This window comes from Hipposideros armiger, unplaced genomic scaffold, assembly GCF_001890085.2.
Source record: "Hipposideros armiger isolate ML-2016 unplaced genomic scaffold, ASM189008v1 scaffold_4, whole genome shotgun sequence".
In the NCBI taxonomy this organism is placed as follows: Eukaryota; Metazoa; Chordata; class Mammalia; order Chiroptera; family Hipposideridae; genus Hipposideros; species Hipposideros armiger.
Genome location: NW_017731354.1, coordinates 8,929,395 through 8,948,291, shown reverse-complemented (window position 1 = coordinate 8,948,291; position 18,897 = coordinate 8,929,395). Strand labels below are relative to the sequence as shown.

Below are 18,897 nucleotides of genomic sequence, written 5' to 3'. Positions count from 1 at the left end.
GTAGGGCAAGTCATCTCTGGAATTCAATTGTTTAAAAAAATCATTTATAATTAAAGGAACAAAATAAAATACGACCGTCTCATGCATATTTAATCATTCACACTTCCAGCTTTGAAACCATTTTCCCTGCGTGAATTTCCTCACTAATTTAAACTCTGAAGTCGACTGCTGTTCGGAAAAAAAACATCTGGACAATGCAGCTTTCAAACTCGTTTAAATTCGAATAAGCTAAAGGAGCCCCGTTGCAGCTTCTAAAAAAAATAGCAAAAGTAAAGACTCCGATGAAAGTTTCGGGTGTGTTTTAAAAAGCAAGTAGGGTTAAAATAATCTTTAATAGAAATGCAAATAACTGCATTTTGATTTAGCCTAATTAAACCGGTGTTGTGTGCAAAGACATTCTTTCTACAGTAAGGCTTGGGTTTAATAGAGCAAATTAATTCAACTCGCTGGAGTTTGTTTTTGCAGTAAACCCTCCCCAGCCCCGACGACCGAAAATTTCCCACGAAGTAAAACACGTCTGCGGTTCCACATCTTCCGCGCAAAATGGAGACGCGAGCACCCACAGTGTTGGCGGGCCTCCGGCGCAGGGCGGGTGTCTCCTCATTTGGGATTGATACGCATCCTGACCTTTCATTTTGAGATGAAATATGCGGGATTAAAACGAGAAAAATAAAACCTCAAAAAGCTTTTGTAGCTACTCGGACTCTCGTATCTGAGATGGGGGAAGTGCTAAAGCGACGACAAGCCTGATAGAGTCCACAGCGGCCTCATTATCTAGGCAAATTTCCTCGAACTTTTAAAGGCCACTTGTCCAAAACGGGGCCCTTGGCGGGGTGGGGGCTGCTCTCCGGGTCCGCTCGGGGCTGCTCTCGCTTCCCCCAAGCTCCTGTGGCACTCCCTCCCCTACTTCACCCACTCTCTCTCCCATCTCCTACTCTGCGGAGTGCAGGCTTGAAATTCAGGGCAAGTGTGACACCTACCTGTGAAAGGGGGGAACCGTCCCCTCGCCGGTCCCGCGGTCCCAGCCCCGCGGCTGCGTGGGGGATCTACGGGGCTGCCTACCATCCGCACCGTCGCGGATGGAACATTTACTAATTTAATCAAATCCCACGAAGAGATCAATGCCCAATTTTGAAGGGGTAGACAAGACAGTGACTTGGGAAGGCCTTCTCCTGGGCACCCCCTAACGCTCCCCGCCCGCATTAGCCCACAGCACCTTTGAAATAGTAATAAGGGCTAAATCTGGCATAAAATCGAACTCATTAGCAAAGTTCACCAGCTGATTGCTTTGCATAAAACACGACACTGATTGGAAGTAATTAGGTTAAGCGATGGAGTTCGGGCGGAGCCTGTCTCTAGCTGGCTTTGCCATCTCTTCTCCCTTCTGGGCATACACTTGGGTCTCTCTCCTCCTTCCTCCAGGGTCCAATCTCCCCCAAGCAGCCCGCATCAGTGATCCCAACCTGCAGTCGGGGCAGGGCCAGGTTCCCCCTCGGCTTGCAGCCTAATTACGAACCCCAGCACATTGAGGTTCTGCGGAACCTTTCAATTCACCACTTCGAAAAAAAGTTGCAGTTTGCACCTTTTGTCCAAGGCGATGGACAGTTTATTGAGGTTTCTAAAAAGTAATGAGTGGCTTTGATTATGTTAAAATCTCTTTTAATTAAATATTTTGCATTTTACAAAGGCGGCTGCAGTTTCTTTTACTTTTTAAATCTAAGAGTATAACCTGTTTCCTTTCTGTAATAATACTTTAGCTCATACCCAGAAGAATCAATAGGTGTAAAAAATTAAATTAAACTTGTATTTTTAAACTATGAAACAGTTTTGGGGGAAACACAAATGTATATATTTATATTACAAAAAGAAACATTAAATGCCTGTACAGGTGTCTTAATTTCATAATTTACTTCAAAGATATTGAATTATCAATTTAAATACAAAATGCTACATTAAATATACAGAATAAGATTTAATACAAATCCTTTTTTTTAATTTTTTCTTTTCGGTTGGTTAAGACATTTCTGTGTGTGTGGAGATGTTTACATTTTTATGTCATCCATCTCCATAAACTATAAACTTTTTAATAGGAGGGGTAGTTTTATTTTTTTCTCTCTCGTTGATGGAAAAATAACTGCCAAGGCCATGTTTTTTAATAAATTAGGAAAGTCCGGGACCGACGCAGCCCGCGTTAAATGTCGGACATACCTTTCTTCAATTCATAGGGAGAGTCTTTGCACAGGTCTAGCTGGGACTGGCTCCGCAACATTTTCGGGTCTTTAGCCAAAGCGTCCGCTCGGTTCAACACCGTCTGGTTTAATCCATTGAAATGCGAGCCTGGACCGGTTGTGGGGCCTGGTCCGGGACCCGGGTGGCCGTGAAGGTGTCCGAAGGAGCCATAGTTCGTGTAGCCGGGATAGAAGGGCGCCGTGTAGTAGAGAGGCCGGGACAGCACCGTCCCGCCTGGAAAGGGACACTGCGCTGAGGGCGAGCGCGATGGCGCCGGGGCCGGCGACGCGCGGCTGCCTCCTAGGGCTTGCCCTGCTACGGGCCCGGGGCACGGTGGGCACGGAGAGCCCTCGCTCCCGCCGCCCCCGTCCTTGACCTTGTCCGAGGATGTGGCGATCTCTGCCAGAGACCACAGTTTGGGCTTGGCTAGCACCGCCTGCGGCGGTGGTGGTGGGGGAGAGTGTATGACCGAGGGCCCGCCTGGACCGGGGGGCAGCTCTCCCGTGGCTGGGTGAGGGCCCGGAGCCGGTGTGCCCGAGGGGTAATGAGGGCCCGGGTCCTCGGCCAGTCGCGCCGCCGCTGGACCCGCGGGGGAGGGCCCGCTGGCCCGGGGGGCCCCGGGTAACGCGTCCAGGCGGCCCTCCGATGGCGGCTCCTTAAAATCCGAGTCGCTGAGGCTGCCCTCGGTCTCCTTGCCGGCGGGAGTAGGCGGCCCCTGCAGCCGTTCGCAGCCCGAAGTCGCCTTCTGTTCCGCTCCTCCTGCGGGAGAAACCCGGGCCATCAGAGGCGCAGAGACCTCGCGGGGGGCGCCCAGGTCCCCGCCCGCAAAGGCAAAGGCCCCTACCCCCAGCCTTCAGGCCCTGTGCTCCCCCTCTCCAGACCCCCCTATTCCTTCTGACTCTGGCTCAACACACACCCTTTCCCGCGTCCACCAACCTGCTTCGGGCCCCTCGGGGTCGCTCTTGTCCTCGGGCTTCTGGGGCTCATCTTCGTCGTTCTTTTCCAGGTCAATGTTCTCCTCCTCCTCCTCGTCTTCGCTGCGGTTCCTCGGAGTCCACGTCATCTTGTTCTCCTTCTTGAGGCGCCGGCGCGCGTTGGCGAACCAGGTGGACACCTGGGTGAGGGTCATCTTGGTGATGATGGCCAGCATGATCTTCTCGCCCTTGGTGGGGTAGGGGTTCTTGCGGTGCTCGTTGAGCCAGGCCTTGAGCGTAGCGGTGGCGTCTCTTGTTGCGTTCTTTCGGTACGCGGGGTCCCCGTACGGGTACGAGCCCAGGGGCGCCGCGTAAGGGTGGTACCCCAAGGAGCCTGCCATGCCCGGTGTATGGTCATAGGGAGAGCCCTGCAGGGAACAGGCAGAAAGAAGGTGAGAGTGGGCCGTGGTCTCCACTGCCACCTGGGCGACCAAATCACACTTTCCCTGCGACCCGAGGTCTGCGGGCGGCGAGGCCCGAACTCAGGCTTCCGCTGGACTAGGGCTGGCGGGCTCAGACCCAAGGGCAACCCCTCCCCCTCCTCAAAAGGCAGCGGAGGCTCCAACTCCTGAGTCCGGTCGTTTGCGGGTGCTTGAAGCCGTTCTGGCCTCGGCGGCACCTTGTAGGCCCCAGTTTGCCCGGGAACGTCCGTACCCCGTGCGCAGATCCGACCACCGCGACCAGGCCCTCCACCCAGAGAGAGGCCCCGGCAGCGGCGGCGACTCTGCGCTCCGCGCCTGGGTGGCTTCACCTTAGTCGCAAGCGGGGAGAGCATGGGAAGTAAAGGCATTTCCCCCGCTCCAAAGAAAGACAAACGAAAAGCTAAGCCTTGCCCCAGCACTCCCACCCTTCCAAAAATGTTACCCCAAACCGAAGTCACGGCGCTTTTCCAGAAAGTGCACCCGGCCGAAAAATCCCGGATGCACCGCAGCTCGGCCGACTTTTCAGAAATTTAATACCTCCAAATCGGATTGCGAAGATAGGATTACGGATTTGCAACATTTTGGAGGACTAATTAAAGGCGAGGCCAAACACATTTGCATAGACTTCGCACGCTTCTGCTCAGATTTCGAGTCTATTTCTTTTGAACTACTTTTCCAAAATTGCAAAACTACAAAAAAGAAAAAGAAAAATTGCAGGGCAGCCTGGAGCTCACGTTTGAACCAAATGCTGCTCTTTAATTGCAGCTACCTCTCCCCCCCCCCCCAAAAAAAAACACTTTCCGCCAGCTCAGCGATCCAAGCAAGACGCGGCTCTCCTCTCAGAGCAACTCCCGAGCCCGAGGCCCGGGTGAAGCCGACCGAGGCAATCGCCCAAGTTTGCAGGGGCCGCAGAGCTTGGCGGGGGCAGTTCGCTGTGGTGCTGAGGCCGGTGTCTCGGTAGCCCCCGCCCGCCAGACGCGGCCCCTGCTGCCCATGCCGGCCGCGGCTCCCGCTCACTCACCACGTATGAAGAGAAGGCGGCTGCCGCGGCCGCGGCGGGGTCTGCGCCGTACTGGAGGTGCGAGTTGTAGCCCGGCGAGGGCGCCGTGAAGGCGGTAGAACCGGCGTAGGGCGAGAACGCAGAGCCGGACGACGAGCGGCCGAGCTCATCCGTGCGGGGCCCCGAGATGACGCTGGTGCTGTACGCGGGGCACGAGTAGAGCGCCAGCGAGGCGGACGGCTGGTACAAGTAGCCCTGCGGGTAGGACATGGCCACACACGGGCATGGGGCGCGCCGCGCTGCGGCCGCCAACTAGCCGGGCGGCGCCCTGCGAGGGCGAGCGGGCGGGCACCTGGCCTCCGGCTGCCCCGGGCCGCTGCTCCTCCGGCCCCGGCTCCCGGGCTCCGGCTCGCGGCGCCTCCTCGCTAGCTTCCCGCGCGCCTCCGGCTGCGACCGCCGAGCCCGCTTCTCTGCGCTCCTTGCTCGCCTCGGCTGGGTTTTCCCCCCTTTCCTTGCTGCTTTCTCTTTTTCCCCCTCGCTCTTTGCACTGGGGGGCTCTGCTTTTGGCTTCGCAAAGGTCCTGCCAAGATGCTAAGTTGGAAATTGAGGATTCTGACGCCTTGTGCGCGCCTGAGGCTCCTCCTTCCCGGGGTGTAGTCGGTGGTTGGACTGGCAGGAGCCTCTGGGCGGCCGCAGCCAACCCGGCCGCCAGGCGCGCCTCGTCCTCACCCTCTTCCTCCCGGGCTCCCTCTCCCGCTCGCTGGCGCTCCCCTCGCCCCTCCCTCGCGCCCGCCTCTCCTCCGCGGCCCTCCTCTCCCCCCTCCCTTTTTTTCTCCCCCCTCCCTTCCCCGGTTTCTCCCCCCCCCCCCCCCCCCCTTCTCTCAGACTCTCGAGCGCCGGCCCCAGGATGACAATCACATCCCAGGCGCGCTGATCTCTTCCAACTTTCCTCCTCTGCTAAGTCCGGGTGGAGCGGCGGTTCCGACGCACCGCGGGCCCTGGTGGCGGATCTGGCCTCTCGAAGCACAAAGGGGACGAGGCCGAGAAAGGCGCGCCAGCGAACGCTCTGCTCTCTCCTCGCCACAGTAAATCGCGGAGTTAGAGGGTTTGTTCGCCAGGCTGGACTCAGAAGAGGATCGCCGCCCACCCGCCTCTGGCTTCTCCCCCAAGCCAGGGGACCTGAGAGCGAGTTGAAGACCCATAATGAAGGTCCCTGGAAGAGCCCGATGAAAGCCCTCGTCCGGGGAGCAGAGTCCGGGATGCCTGTTCCTCTCCGCCAGCAGCAGCAGCAGCAGCAGGTGGGCGAGAGACAGGCCTTGGACATCTGCACGTATCGCACCCAGCCATCCTTCCACTAACTCCCCGCCAGACGGCAACAGAGAAGACACTGGGGGCCTGGGACGTGTGGGCATAGAGAGCCCTTCTCTAGAGGGGAGGTAGTGGGCAAGAGCTGCCAGACGGAGAAGCGTCTAAACTGGAGTAGGTCTCGGACCCCACTCTCCTCTACTGCCACCCGCGCCCTATGCCTCGCTGCTTCGTTCTCGGCGCTTTCCATGCCCCAGCTCGTCCCACCAGGCCGGTGGTGGTAGTGGAGGGTACGCGCCCCCTTCCCCTTCGCACGCGCTCTCGCACCCGCCCATGCGCCACTGTAAACACTTCGCAGAGCAGTGCCCAACCCAAAACACTGTTTGTTCAGCGAGGCGCTGGCAAGACAAACACACACAACTGAGTCACAGGCAGAGAGACCTTGCCCACGACGGCCACACGGTTAGAGTACACAACAGACCCTCCGCCTGTCCGCCCGGCGCCGCCACAAGCCACAGACGCACTCGATCTCGGGGACAGACAGGGGCGCTGGTGAACCAGGACAGGGGCCGGCACATTGTTTGGCGCTTCGCTGGAGCTCAGTATATCAGGGACTTTGTGGCCTTTTATATTGGGATCACACGCGAGTCGAAGTACCACTCTACAGAGAGTGCCCCGCAAAAGTGTATCTAGACGGGCGAGACACACTGATTTCTTAAGCTCGGGGCCCCGCGCACTAACCCATTCAGCACACTCGTACACGCACGGCGGCGCGACTCCGCGCACGCGCGCTGACTTCTCCCCGCCGTCAGCCCTCTCAGGCTCCGCCCCTCAAGCGGATATACTCCAAACCCTTTCGGTCCTCGCGTCCCTGTCCCGCCCTGCCTTCCCCTCTAATTGGACGCTGGCCTCCATTGGCTCCGCCTCCCGAGGACGTGAGCCGGCTGCCATTCGAGTCACGGCGCCCAGGGGGTGGGGCTGGGCGGGGCGTCGGAGCACTATTGTCATGGAGACGAGAAGCCGGAGGCAGCGGTGGCGGGCGCTGCCGGGCCGAGGTGGCCGCGAGTCTGCGGAGACTGAGGCGAAGCCGAGTGGCCCGGACCGCTGGAGGAGGAGGGAGCGCGGAGCCGGCCGGCGGCTGCCTCTCAGGCAGCCAAGAGGCGGCGTCTTCCCGGGAGCTGTCTAGGCCCGAGTGGTCGCGGGGAACGCCCGGCCGCGTCCCCCGCCCCCCGCTCCATTCTCTCCCGCCTCTCGCGGCCCCTCCGCTCCTCAGCGACCGCCCCCGGCTCCGCCCGCTGCCGCCGCAGCCCCTCGCGGTAACGGTCGGTAGCGGCCCGCGCGCGCCGCCCGCCGGGAGCTCGCGCCGGCCACGAGGGAGCGTCCGCGGCCCGCGCGCCCGCGCGGCGAGTGAGAGGTGAGCCCCGAGTGCCCCGTCCCGCCGGGGGTCCGCCCCGTCGCAGCCGGGCTTCCCCGCCCCTCGAGCCACGTTCGCGTCCCCTCGTGACCCCGCTCGACGTGGCCGTGCGCCGCCGGTCGCCGGGTGGACACGGGCCGCGTAAGTGTTGAGCGGGCCTCTCCTGGTGCCACGGTCCCCGGGCGGGCGCGCGTGGGCGTGTACCCTCGGTCTGCGCGCGGCGGCTTCCTCCGCTCGGCTCCGGTCCAGGATGCTGATTTCTGAAACGGAGCCATGGAGGTTTGTGCCACCGAGCATCTGAGTCTGTCACACAGACATCCTCATTACATCACCCTGCCCCCTCCCGCCCCCCCGCCCCCTTTTTTCTTTTACTGTCTTCCTTTTGGTGTCCAAGGACTGGGGAGAATCCTGAAAGATATTGAAGCATTTAGAGTTTATGGTTCTGTCGCTGTGGTTGTCACCTCCGCTCTACGTCAAATTTAAGACTCATTTCTTAAGGATGTCTCTATTTTCTGCTTTATTTGCACATTGATGGCTCTGCTGCGTGGCTGGCCACAGCCGCCCCGCGTCTGAGAGAGACTTGTGTTAATATGTGAACGGGAAGAGCTGATCATTAGCAGGCAGACGGGATTCAGATAGCATCTGGCGGGTTTTCTCCGTTTTCGTGTAAAAGCTTTCACGTTTTTGCTGGTAAACACGGGGTTTTGACTTCTTTTTTTTTTTTTTTTCAATCTTCGTAGTGGTGACGATAGGTTCCTCTCTCCCCACTTGCTCCCCTTTATTCATCTGCTCCCCCATTTGGGAACCTGCTTACTTGTTAGTAGTTTCCCTGGGCTCTTGTCACTGAAGCTTTCTCCCCCAGGAGAGGTGCGAGCTCCCTCCCTCCCTCTCATTTCAGGTTACCAAGACGACTCATTTAAGGGGGGGGGGGAGCTTCCTATTGCATTTGTATCTTTCTGAACATTTTAACTTAGACTTGGTGGGGGGGGGGAGGATAGGTGTGCCCTGATTGTTTTTACCGTCGGACTTTAAAAATTCTAATTTTACAAGTTATTAAGGATTTATTGGTTTGTCATGTCTGCACGGGTCCAGTTCTGCAGAACTCTTAAAATTTAAAGCTTTAAAATAAGATCCACGGTGGTGTTGCTGAGACGTGGCCTTAGAGCTTGCTCTTCGAGTTTGGGCTGTACGGTTGTTATTGTTTAAATCAAGTGCAAAAGAGGTTATTCCTGTTTATTTAGTGTAATAACTGTTTACAGTTAAAACTTTAAAAGACTCGTAAAAGTAGGTCTGCTGTATTTTAAAGATCTCATAATTTTTGTGGGCGAGACACAACACCCACACTAGGAAAGGCAACAGATTGCTTCTGTCATATCGCTTTGCTGTTTTGGAGTGTACTTAAAGGATTATGATTGATAAGGCTGTCTTACCAGAGAATGTTGACACAGGTGTGCATCGTTATCTTAATTAAGATCCTGAGAAAATGTTGTCTATAAAATGGTGACATAAGAAGGGCAGCATATTTTTGTACAGTTTTGCTTTTGGAGAATTTAATTGCACTTGAAACCTGTCTTTGAGCTTCCAGATTTTGTGAGCACTTTGGCAACAGAAGTTGTAGAGAGAAATGATAGTTTAATGTTAAGTGTTCTGGCATGTCCGAATACTACTTGTGGCGTTTTGGCAGTGCCTTTGTCGGCGTTCTTTGTGCTTTATCTTTGTGGAATAATGGTTACTAATTTAAAAAGAAAAGCATAAACAGAGCAGTGTATTAAGCAAACGTTTATTAGTGTTCAGAATAAATCTATAGAGGAAGGGATGCTTTATATGCAGCAACAGGAATATAATACAAAGGTAAATATATGAGGAATTGATGCCACTTCATTTTTTGGAAAACAGTTTCCTAGAATGTTTTAATGATCTAAAACAATTTCTTTTTTCATATCGTCAGGTACTTAGCTACGTTGCTAATGGAGTGCCTTGTTTTTATTTACAGAAATATTTTTTAAAAAGCTGTTTTATTTCTTCCAAAATATTGTTCTGTAAATTTGAATTGATGAGCAAAGGAAGATAGTGCATTTAGCCTCTTATTAACTTAAGGATAAGAATCACAACCTGGGTGACCACTAAATTAATACTACTGTCCTTGACTTCAAATCTCTGAATGCAAAAACAAAAGCAAGAGGGATGCTGTTGATCATATTACCCTTGGCTTACCCAGCACCTAATACCCTTTAACATAAGTATTGCATTAGGATCCCCACCCCCACCTCCACCCCCCTTTGTAGATCATGATTTCCTGGAAGCTGCCTGTCCATCAGTGTGTATGTAAGATGTGTGAGTGTTTTTCTTTAATATTACAACTCATTGTAGAAAGAGGAAATGAAAGTGGAGGAGGCCATAGGCATATGATCGGAGAAGCCAGGTGTAGAGTCACAGCTCATTTGTGACTCCAAGGATAATTAGCTGGCTAGAATTACATGGTAAACTAAAATCAAAGAAAGACTTATTTAGAGCTGTTTGCTGAAACTAAAACAAAAGTATTAATTTTGAAATAAATACTTTACTGATCCCTCAACTTCCCCATTAGAAATTTTTTTCTGGCAGCTAAGATCAGCGTCCCCATGCTATTATCCTTGTATTATTTTAAAATTTGATGTGCTTTGTTAAAAGAAATGAAATAGCAATATGAACTAATTACCTATCATCCATTTTAATAAATAACACAAATAATTATTAATATATTTTTATATTATAGAAATCTTTAAAAAAATTTAAACGTTCTTCAGTTGATAACATGAAAGTAAATGAAATGTAATCATGAGTGAATTATAGATTATGAAAACAGTATCATATTCTGGAATAATGTTGTAACTCTGAAATAGCACAGCCTGTTTTGTTTGGAAATAGCGCAATATCTTTGTATATCTCCCTTTAATTTTGACAGTGTGTTGGCTTCTGTATTTTTAACATCTTTTTGGTATAATTGTTAGCTGTTTTATAGAGAATAATTGTTCTTAATAGAATAGCAGCTGAAGCAGCTCTAAGAAGATGTAAAATCTTGGAATTATTTTTTTCTTGTTCAGTAATGACTGGATTGCTTTTACAGCACTACTCTGAAGCGTGATTCCTATGTCTTATTTCTGCATAAGTCTTGAATATTTTTATAGCTACAGTATACCTAAGCACCAAGTTAGCTTGGCAAATTAACTTAGGTGCTTCAAAATTGAAAACCAGTATATTCTAATGTAGTTTGAGTTTAAGTCTTTATTAGTAAGGATGCACTTAACATTTGTTCAGGAGTAGGGAACATAATTTTCTCCTGCAGTTGTCATTTATGTAATCCATTTTTTCTAGCCTTTTCTCAGGCTAATGATATTCCACATCTTGATACAGCCTTTATTTGTTTTTTTTGCCGTAATATGGAGTGATACCCTGGAGAAAATTAGATTAAATATTCATATCTAATATCCCCAAAGCATTTAATTGGTCTTCTGTGTTTCCTTAAACAGAATCATTTCCATTTTCTGTGCAGGTGATAAGTATGGTGTTTCCATAATACATTTGGATGTTTGCAGCTAAGTTGACTTCTGAACCATGGGGTTCCTCCAAATGCTGGCTGAACTTTGTCCTTGCACATCCCCAGGCTCATCTGCAAGTGAGTGTCTGCACAGTATGCTTGTATGTGGAGTAAACCCCAAGTAGCATGTGCTGGTTTTACCAAAGTATTTATATTGGTAATAGGGACTAAGTACAGAATGTCACTTGAGGCTTTTGATTATTAAAATTTTACTAGTGCATTAAACAAAGGCTCAGTAAATAGAAAAAATTTTGATTCATGGAAATCCACTGAATAATTTATTTTTAATGATATCATTGGATAGTGAAATTTATAAACTCTCAGTGCTTTTCATAAAAATTAAGACTAAGGTTATATTTTTATAAAAATAGAATTATTATTTAAAGGAAATAACTTATTTATACCAAATTAGTTTTTATTATTATTATTATTATTTTCATTACCAGTCCTGTTCAGAATAAATTTAGTGGGAGTATCAGCTCCAGTCATGAGTACCAATGTTAATGACAAAGAGTACACAGTTGTGTGTAAAACTTGTCATTTCTCATCAAAATTGGGGCTCCTTAATACAAGCAGATGAGAAAAGCTATGAGAAAAAATTATTTTGAAGAATATTTGTGTTGTGTATTGGGGAGAACAAGGAACTGGATTTAATGATAGAACATTTTGTTAAGTAAAAAAAGATGGTGTGTGACCCCAAAAAAGCTAATTTTACAGAAAGTAGCTATAGTTAGTTGAGCCTACAATAGAACAAATGCTTCTCTGTGAATATTTTCAAAGGCATGAAAGTGATTTCTAACATAATATGAAGTAATAATAATTATTCTTAAATAGCACACTTGCATTCCCCTATCACTGAGTGGGTCTTATGGAGGCGGGGTTTCATGTATGACCAAGCGTTGAAGGAAGCATTACTGCCAGTTAGAAAATACACAACACAAATAGAAAGAGAATGCTAAGTAGTGAACAATTTGATTCCTCTTTGTTTGCCTTTAAACTTAATTGTGTTTTTGTTTTGTTTTGTTTTGTTTTTGTATTTTTTGAACCAAGTGTAAAGTTGTTGAATTTAAAAGATAAGAGGATTGGGGTTTTATCCTCCTAAGGATAAATGCAGGAAAAATCTAAACATATATGTGAATTGGTTGAGTTATTTTATCTGTTGTCAACCAAAATTTATTAAGATTCATATGTTATGTATATTAATGGTATTCAAATGTATTAAAATTCATACTCCTTTTATATAAAATAGGTGTGTGTGTGTGTGTGTGTGTGTGGTAGGCCTGAGGTTCCCCACTCTTTTGAAAATATGAAGAAAACATGTTCTTTCAGCAGTAATAGGTTATGGTTGATTAATTGAGAAGGTTGTGTTAAATGTTCTCCAGTGGAAATAGCTAGAGTATGCTCTTGGAGAAATGTATCATTCAGGAATAAAATCAATTGAAGTATTGGTAATTAAATTGTAATTCCATGAAGGAAGGAAGTGGTAGAAAAGATGAAGCTAACTATTGCTGTTTGTCTTTTTAATAATCTACAGTTCATAATGGAGCTCCTGTGCTGGCTGGCTATTGGAAGGAAGAGATTCTGAAGATAGGGAGGTAATATTATCTCTTTTAAAAGAATACTTTCTCTGTAATCCTAAGCCTTTATTACATATAAGAACTTTATCTAGTAGACAGCCATTTCTTTACATTGGAGATACGAAAATGATCTGATTTTCCTGTGCTGAGTTTTTGAGCTGCTTCTCCCAGGGCTATGGGTTGTGCTGGGAGAGCTGAGAAATCTCATCTAGGCATACTCAGCACCCTTAAAATAGCGTCTTTCTGAGAATTCGATCTGTGATGGTGGCCTGCACAGTTGTAGTAGATGTCATTTTGGTTGGTAGCTGATGTGCATGCAATTAGCAGGTTGTTGGGCTGCCCTCATTTACCTGCCAGCCTTTGTTGCCTCCTCTGTGGAAATGCTCTCTTCTGCAGGGCGATTTATTGCCAGCCACAACCATACTCTGAGTGGGAGACTTGGTGGTTGACAACTAGCTCCAGAGCTCTACCAAGGAGTTAGCTGGGCCCAGCCTCGGCTGCCCTGGTGCCCTGTGGGCCAGGAGCGCGCGTGCACACACACATGCACACACGTGCTTTTCCTAGTTCACAGCTTTTAAGTCCTTTTCCATTTTTTGTGTAATCCTAGGCTACGGGTAATTCTGTTCTTTTCCTCTTGTTAGGTTGGCTTGCTGCTTGCTTTTGCAGCTGTTGCAGGGACTCAAATGGAATGGAGGACTTTATATTATTCTGGATGATATCTTAGATAATTTATTCGTGTGCTGTTTCATTTTCAAAACCCAATATTGGTGTGAAAGAATGAATCTAAGATTCTTAAAGAACGAAAATTGTGTTCAATTTGTATCAATAAGAAAAACTATCTTCTCAAGCTATGTTGCCACATTGAATATGCAGGTTAAATTAAAAACATAACAGCCTTTTATAAAAGACTAGTTACTACAGCTAAGACGTTTATACAGGCTTAAATTGCGTAATGGTGTTTATATCTTTTTTTTTTTCCTTTTTAAGAAAAATATACTTTTCTAGTCATTGAAAATATCTACCCCCTGAACTACATCTACGGAGGGATATTAGTAGAACAATTAAGGGCTTCATGGTGTCTAATATGAGCAAATTGGTAAGCATTGTGGTATCTAAAATCAGTTTCTGCTATTCAGGGAGCTAGTATACATTGAAAAAGAAAAACCGTCAGGAAAAGAGTCTTAAATCTTTAAATCAAATGATGTTTTTGATTAACACAACAGGAAGGGGAAATACACCAATCTCAGATTCTTTTATTCATACCTAGGTAGAGGTTGTAAGCAGCTAAGGAAGCCATTAAAATGTAGCCTAGAAAAAATGGTGATATCAAAGTGATTACTCAGAAAGCAGTTTACATTTGCAAAACAATTCAATATTATGACCTTGACCAACTTTTACACTTCATATATTTGGGTTATTACTCCAGCTTTTAAAATAGCAACCTGTGGTCTATAGCTTGTGTAGGGAATGCAAGGGTATTTTTGAGTTGACTAATAGATCTCGCTGGTCATCTTAAAATATGCTACAATATTACAAAGTTGAAATGTAGTATGTATTAATAGAAGGAAAATATAAAATTTAATATCTTGGCAACTGAGACCTTTAGACTTACTTTAAAAGTATAATCTTGACATTGTGACACTATTTTTTGCCTTTGTTATATAGATAGAATTATGGATATTCTACAATCTAAATGTCTAATTAACTCCAAATTTTATTCTCTATATTAAAAATGGACATGCTTTAGAAAGTAAAATTGTGAGTCATGGACCAACTTATTAAGCATTAGTACATAGAAAAGCAGCCTTGATGAATGAAGAACTCTGAAAGGGAGCAGGTAAAACTGTTTTCAGCCGAAATTTCCTAATGCGGCAACCATTTAAATTAAATGTTTGTTAACATAATAGTGATGGCATTTTCTCCTCCTCCTCCTTGTGGTTTTGTCCAACTAGATGTTACAGTGGCAGTTGCACTGACTGTTAAGTGTTTAAATGATGACACCATTATGTGAAGTGATTTTGAAATGAGAGATTCCAGCCAAGAATTACATCTGCTCCCATCTCCTTCAAATCATACTCTCTGGCAGTACAGATTATGATTGATTTGTTTGTGACAGATTGCAGGAAACAGTCATTGATTTTTCAATATTTTACCTTAAAATTATTTACAGTTGTAACCATGGGGAGGTATTTCCATGGGCTGTCAGCCCCTGAAAGACTAGGATAATATTCCCTGCTCTCTGACAAGACAAATTACCTGTAATGAGTCCAGTAGCTGAAGGGTATACTTTTATTTTAAAATATGTCAATAACCCCAGTGACTAAACGAATATTGATTTAGCATAATGAAGCCTGAGTAATGTGAAAATGAGCTTTTTCAAGAAGCATGGTAAAGACTTTCTTTTTGGCTGGTTCTAAAAAGCTTTTCATTCTTTTCAACTAGCTAGTGGAGATAAGGAGTTTTATATGCAAACCATCAGGAATGATAGTGTTGTTTGTGATAACCAGGGTCAGATATTTCGCTCTTGTTTTTACTGATTCTTTTTCAAATCTTATTTGGAGTCTTATTTTTAGCCATAGAATAGCTACAGATATGCTTGATCTTATCTTTAACCGACTTAATATTTTTACAGTTTCAACATATTTTGCATTAGAATCTCCGGTAATGAATATTAAAATATAACTATATGTACAATCATTTGTAGATGACATAATAATTACCTGAAGACATTTCAAATGGGTAATTGTAGTATTTAATGTGCCGTATTTTATGGTAGAATAATTCCCAGTCCCTGGACATCAGATTGCTTTCAGTGGGAATGAAGATTAATTTACTTAAGTCCTGATATTGTAGGCATCAGTGCGTGTTTTCATCTTTGTGAGACTTCTACCCCCTTTTTAAATGTAATTCTCACCTTTTTATGGATTAAGATCTCAATAGATAATAAGGCCCTTCAAACAAGAATGATAGCAGAGACGTATATAGCTTTATTTTATAGTTCATCAAGGAGCCTGAAGATTTTATGACTGAATAAGTATCTCCGTGTCTAACTTGGTAAGGAGAACATAGGGTAAATAATGCCGGTAATATATAGCAGAAAAGTCAGTATTTGAACAAGATGGATCAAACTGATACTTCATGGGAACCTAACATTTTATGATAACTAATAGTAATAAAATCTTATTAAAAGCAGTAGGTAAAGTCCTTTAGAAATGAAAAATGAGTTATGATTTAAAGAAAATTCATATGGCTTTTTGTGCTTGTTCTCTTGTAGCATGGCATTGGAAATGTTGCAGTAAAATGAAAAATATAAACATATCTTCTAATGGAAAAAAGGATAGACTCTAGAACAAACAATTATTTTTCCCCAGGTATTTGCGTAAGGGCGGGACACAGATGGTCTCTCTCACTCGTTTTAGTTGTGTCTTGCAATAAGCTAGAGGTTATATAAAATACTGGTCCCGTGGTTTCAAATGGTATAAGATTTCATTTCTCCATCACCCCTCCCCAAATTCTTTCCCTTTCTCTATTAAAATGACCCTTGAAAATAGAACTATGAGGGATGTACCATCATCATATATAAAACTGATAATCCAAATTCTTCAACAACGAATTTGGTTTATAGTTTTTTAAGTTGATACAGTATCCACAGAACTTATCTATGGATAAGGCATAGCTATCGCTATACCTTCCAGAAAAAAATGGATATAGATTGTTTAATAGTTATTTTCCATAGTGTCTTCAGACAAATCTATGCTAAGAAAAACATCTATATTGTTGTTTAGTTTATTTTGGAGTAAAATAATAGATGTATTATAGTTGGTACCTTTTGACCCCATTATTTAGTTTGAACACATGTGTTCATTTTATAGTACATGCATAGAACTATTATTTACGTGAATTAAATTCAATAAATATATAGAAAAAATAAAGCGTTTTCTGTGGAAATTATTCTGTTTTGAATACTAGGCCCTTCTCCATTTCTCTTCTCCCCTTGGGGGAAAAAACAACAACTTGCCCTTGTTTTTCTTCAGGGAAAAACTATATAATACAAAGTGTTTTTAAATCACGCAATTCATTGCCTTGGGTTGGTTAAAACATTTATTTTTTGAAAAGGAGAAAATGCCCCCATTTAAAAAATCTTTCGTGTATTTTTATCTGTTAAGATAAACAGTTTACTTTGTTACAGTACATACCAATCTACTTAGTTAATTTTTTCACTTGACTGTGTTTGATCTGACCTTCTATGATAACTTAATATAGGAACAAATTAGCATATAATTCTATTTTCCATGTCACCTCAAGCAGTTGTAGAATGGTACTGCCACTTTTGGGGGACAATTTGATAGTTTATGTAGACTGTAGCATTAAGCATTTGCATATGTTCAGTGCCTCCTGCCTCATGTGTTGTCGAATGCTTTAAAGGAAGCAGTTAGAGGAAATACCCCGGTACTAAGTTATTACAATGCCTCCTAAAGGTAGCATTTTTAATTAGTGTGTATAATTGATTAGTGATTTGTCTTCTCCCAAGCATAAAGCAGCATGGCCAAGTTAAGTGTAGTTGGTGAAGTGTAAGATATTAGGGATTGATGGTGACAATGATCATGACAATTAAATGGGGTTTTTGTTTTGTTTTTTTTTTCCTTTTAGGTTCAGCTGTCGGTCTTCGAAATTTCCTGAGGTCTGGCAATCTAGATGCAAAGGACATGGAAAAATCGAGTGCTCAAGTGGTTTAAATGTTTTGGATGTTCCTATTTATAGACTACAGCATTTTTCCAATTAAAATCCCAAGTTGTCATTTAGAAGAAGGTTATGTCTTGATCACCAATTTTATTTGAAATGCTCATATTGTAGAGTATCACCAAACATTTGCTGTTTTTTAATCAAAGTATAGACAATTTCATATGTGGACTTTTTTTCTAAAATGTCTTTACTGGGCTGAATGAATGTTTATACCTGAAAAAGAGGTCTCAAAAAAACCCCAAAATCCCTCTCTCCATCATAGCAATTTTTCTGGTAATCCAGTATTATTAGAGTAGGTTTAAAATCACTTTGTTCTGTGACCCCTATTATGTTTTGGAGAGAAAACAGACTTGAAACATATCCGTGTATATATTTTAATTCTCTATATTAGTCCCTCTGGAATAGAATATTTTCTCCTCAACAAATCTATTAGCTCAGCTCACATACAAGAAGCAATCGCCTTGACTGGCAGAGCGTCTGCTATGTGTTTGAACATTTGATTTATGTAAAGAAGGTTGACATCCAGTTTTCACAGAGTTCTTACATTAGAGCAGGCTGAATAATGAGGACTTGCCTCGCCATTGCGAAATTCCTTGTTGTGGCCTCCGTGGTGACTGCAGAATAAGAGAAAGATTCCTCTGTGGAAGGCAGGCCTGCGGCCTCTGTGGTGTGAACACCGTGAAGGGGTCTGTCTGACCAGAGACAGCCCTCAGCTAGGGAACTGGGGAAATTCGCAGATGCCGTTTCCACTGTGGAAGCTGCTCTCGGTGACAGTGTTGTGAGTAACCCAGTTTGTACTTCATCCACTTCTATAGTTTTGACCAAGAATCCAAGTGCTATGATGAATTCTTAAGCTCAGATCTCAGTATGGCAAAGTCAGTTTATTAGGCTAGAGTATTTCTTTCTTATTATTCTCATTAAACTATATTTTGAGATAATTATAGACTTCCCGTGCAGCTGTGCTAAATAATGGAGATCCCTGTGCCCTTTACCCAGTTTCCCCAATAGTAACACCTTACAGTGTCCAGCACGTGTCACAACCTGGACGTTGACATTGACACGGTCAGATACGGAACATTTCCGTCACCACAGGGATTCCTCAGATCGCCCTTTGATATCCACCCTCACTGCTTTCGGAACCCACCCCTTCACCCTAACAGCCGCTAATCTCTTCTCCATTGCTATAATTTTGTCTTTTCAAGAATGTTACATAAATGGAATCATGTAGTATGTAACCTTTTGGGACTGGCTTTTCTCACTCAGCATAATTTTCTGGAGATTCAACTTGCATATGTCAATAATTTGTTCTTTTGTATTGTTGGGTAGTATTCCATGGTATGATTGGCCTGTGGTTTGTTTCGCCATTCACCATCTGGGACAAGGGTTGTTTCTAGTTTTTGACTATTACAAATAAAACTGCTATAAACATTCGTTTACAGTTTTTTTGTGTGAACATAAGTTTTCATTTTCCTGGGGTAAATGTCTAGGAGTGCAATTGTGGTTCATATGGTAATTATATAGAGTATTTCTTTTTAAGACTAGAAGTGATTGTGTGTGTGGATGGGAAGACGAGGAGGACATCTACATTTTTGTGGTGTTTGTACTTTAACGGGATTTGTTTAGGATTTTAAAACATGCAGACTATCGTAAATCGCT

The 18,897-nt window shown here is 45.2% G+C and overlaps 1 protein-coding gene and 1 long non-coding RNA gene across 10 annotated transcripts in view; one reads left to right on the top strand and one right to left on the bottom strand.

Moving 5' to 3' along the window:
- IRX5 (iroquois homeobox 5) overlaps positions 1 to 5,396 on the bottom strand; it is a 28,979-nt gene extending 23,583 nt beyond the window's left edge. Inside the window, exons 1-5 of one of the 5 annotated variants that reach the window (XM_019643971.1) lie at positions 4,647 to 4,736; positions 4,068 to 4,314; positions 3,166 to 3,571; positions 2,209 to 2,988; positions 111 to 627 (exon numbers count right to left, since the gene is read on the bottom strand). In XM_019643971.1, the coding sequence (XP_019499516.1) occupies positions 434 to 627; positions 2,209 to 2,988; positions 3,166 to 3,544 (1,353 nt within the window). In that variant the 5' untranslated portion in view covers positions 3,545 to 3,571; positions 4,068 to 4,314; positions 4,647 to 4,736 and the 3' untranslated portion in view covers positions 111 to 433. Of the gene's footprint in view, positions 1 to 109; positions 628 to 1,575; positions 2,989 to 3,165; positions 3,572 to 4,067; positions 4,412 to 4,646 lie in introns of those variants that run through there. The other 4 variants (XM_019643946.1, XM_019643981.1, XM_019643954.1 and 1 more) reach the window with 4 other exon arrangements.
- A 110-nt stretch (positions 5,397 to 5,506) lies between these two features.
- Positions 5,507 to 18,682, top strand: LOC109383484 (uncharacterized). Of its 5 annotated transcripts, none has more exons than XR_002124195.1 (4): positions 5,507 to 5,923; positions 10,877 to 10,999; positions 12,456 to 12,516; positions 17,149 to 18,682. It is a non-coding gene; the product is annotated as an uncharacterized LOC109383484 (long non-coding RNA). The 5 variants fall into 5 exon arrangements; XR_002124190.1 differs by lacking the exon at positions 5,507 to 5,923 and adding an exon at positions 6,929 to 7,344; XR_002124191.1 differs by lacking the exon at positions 5,507 to 5,923 and adding an exon at positions 7,351 to 7,485.
- The last annotated feature ends 215 nt before the right edge of the window (positions 18,683 to 18,897 follow it).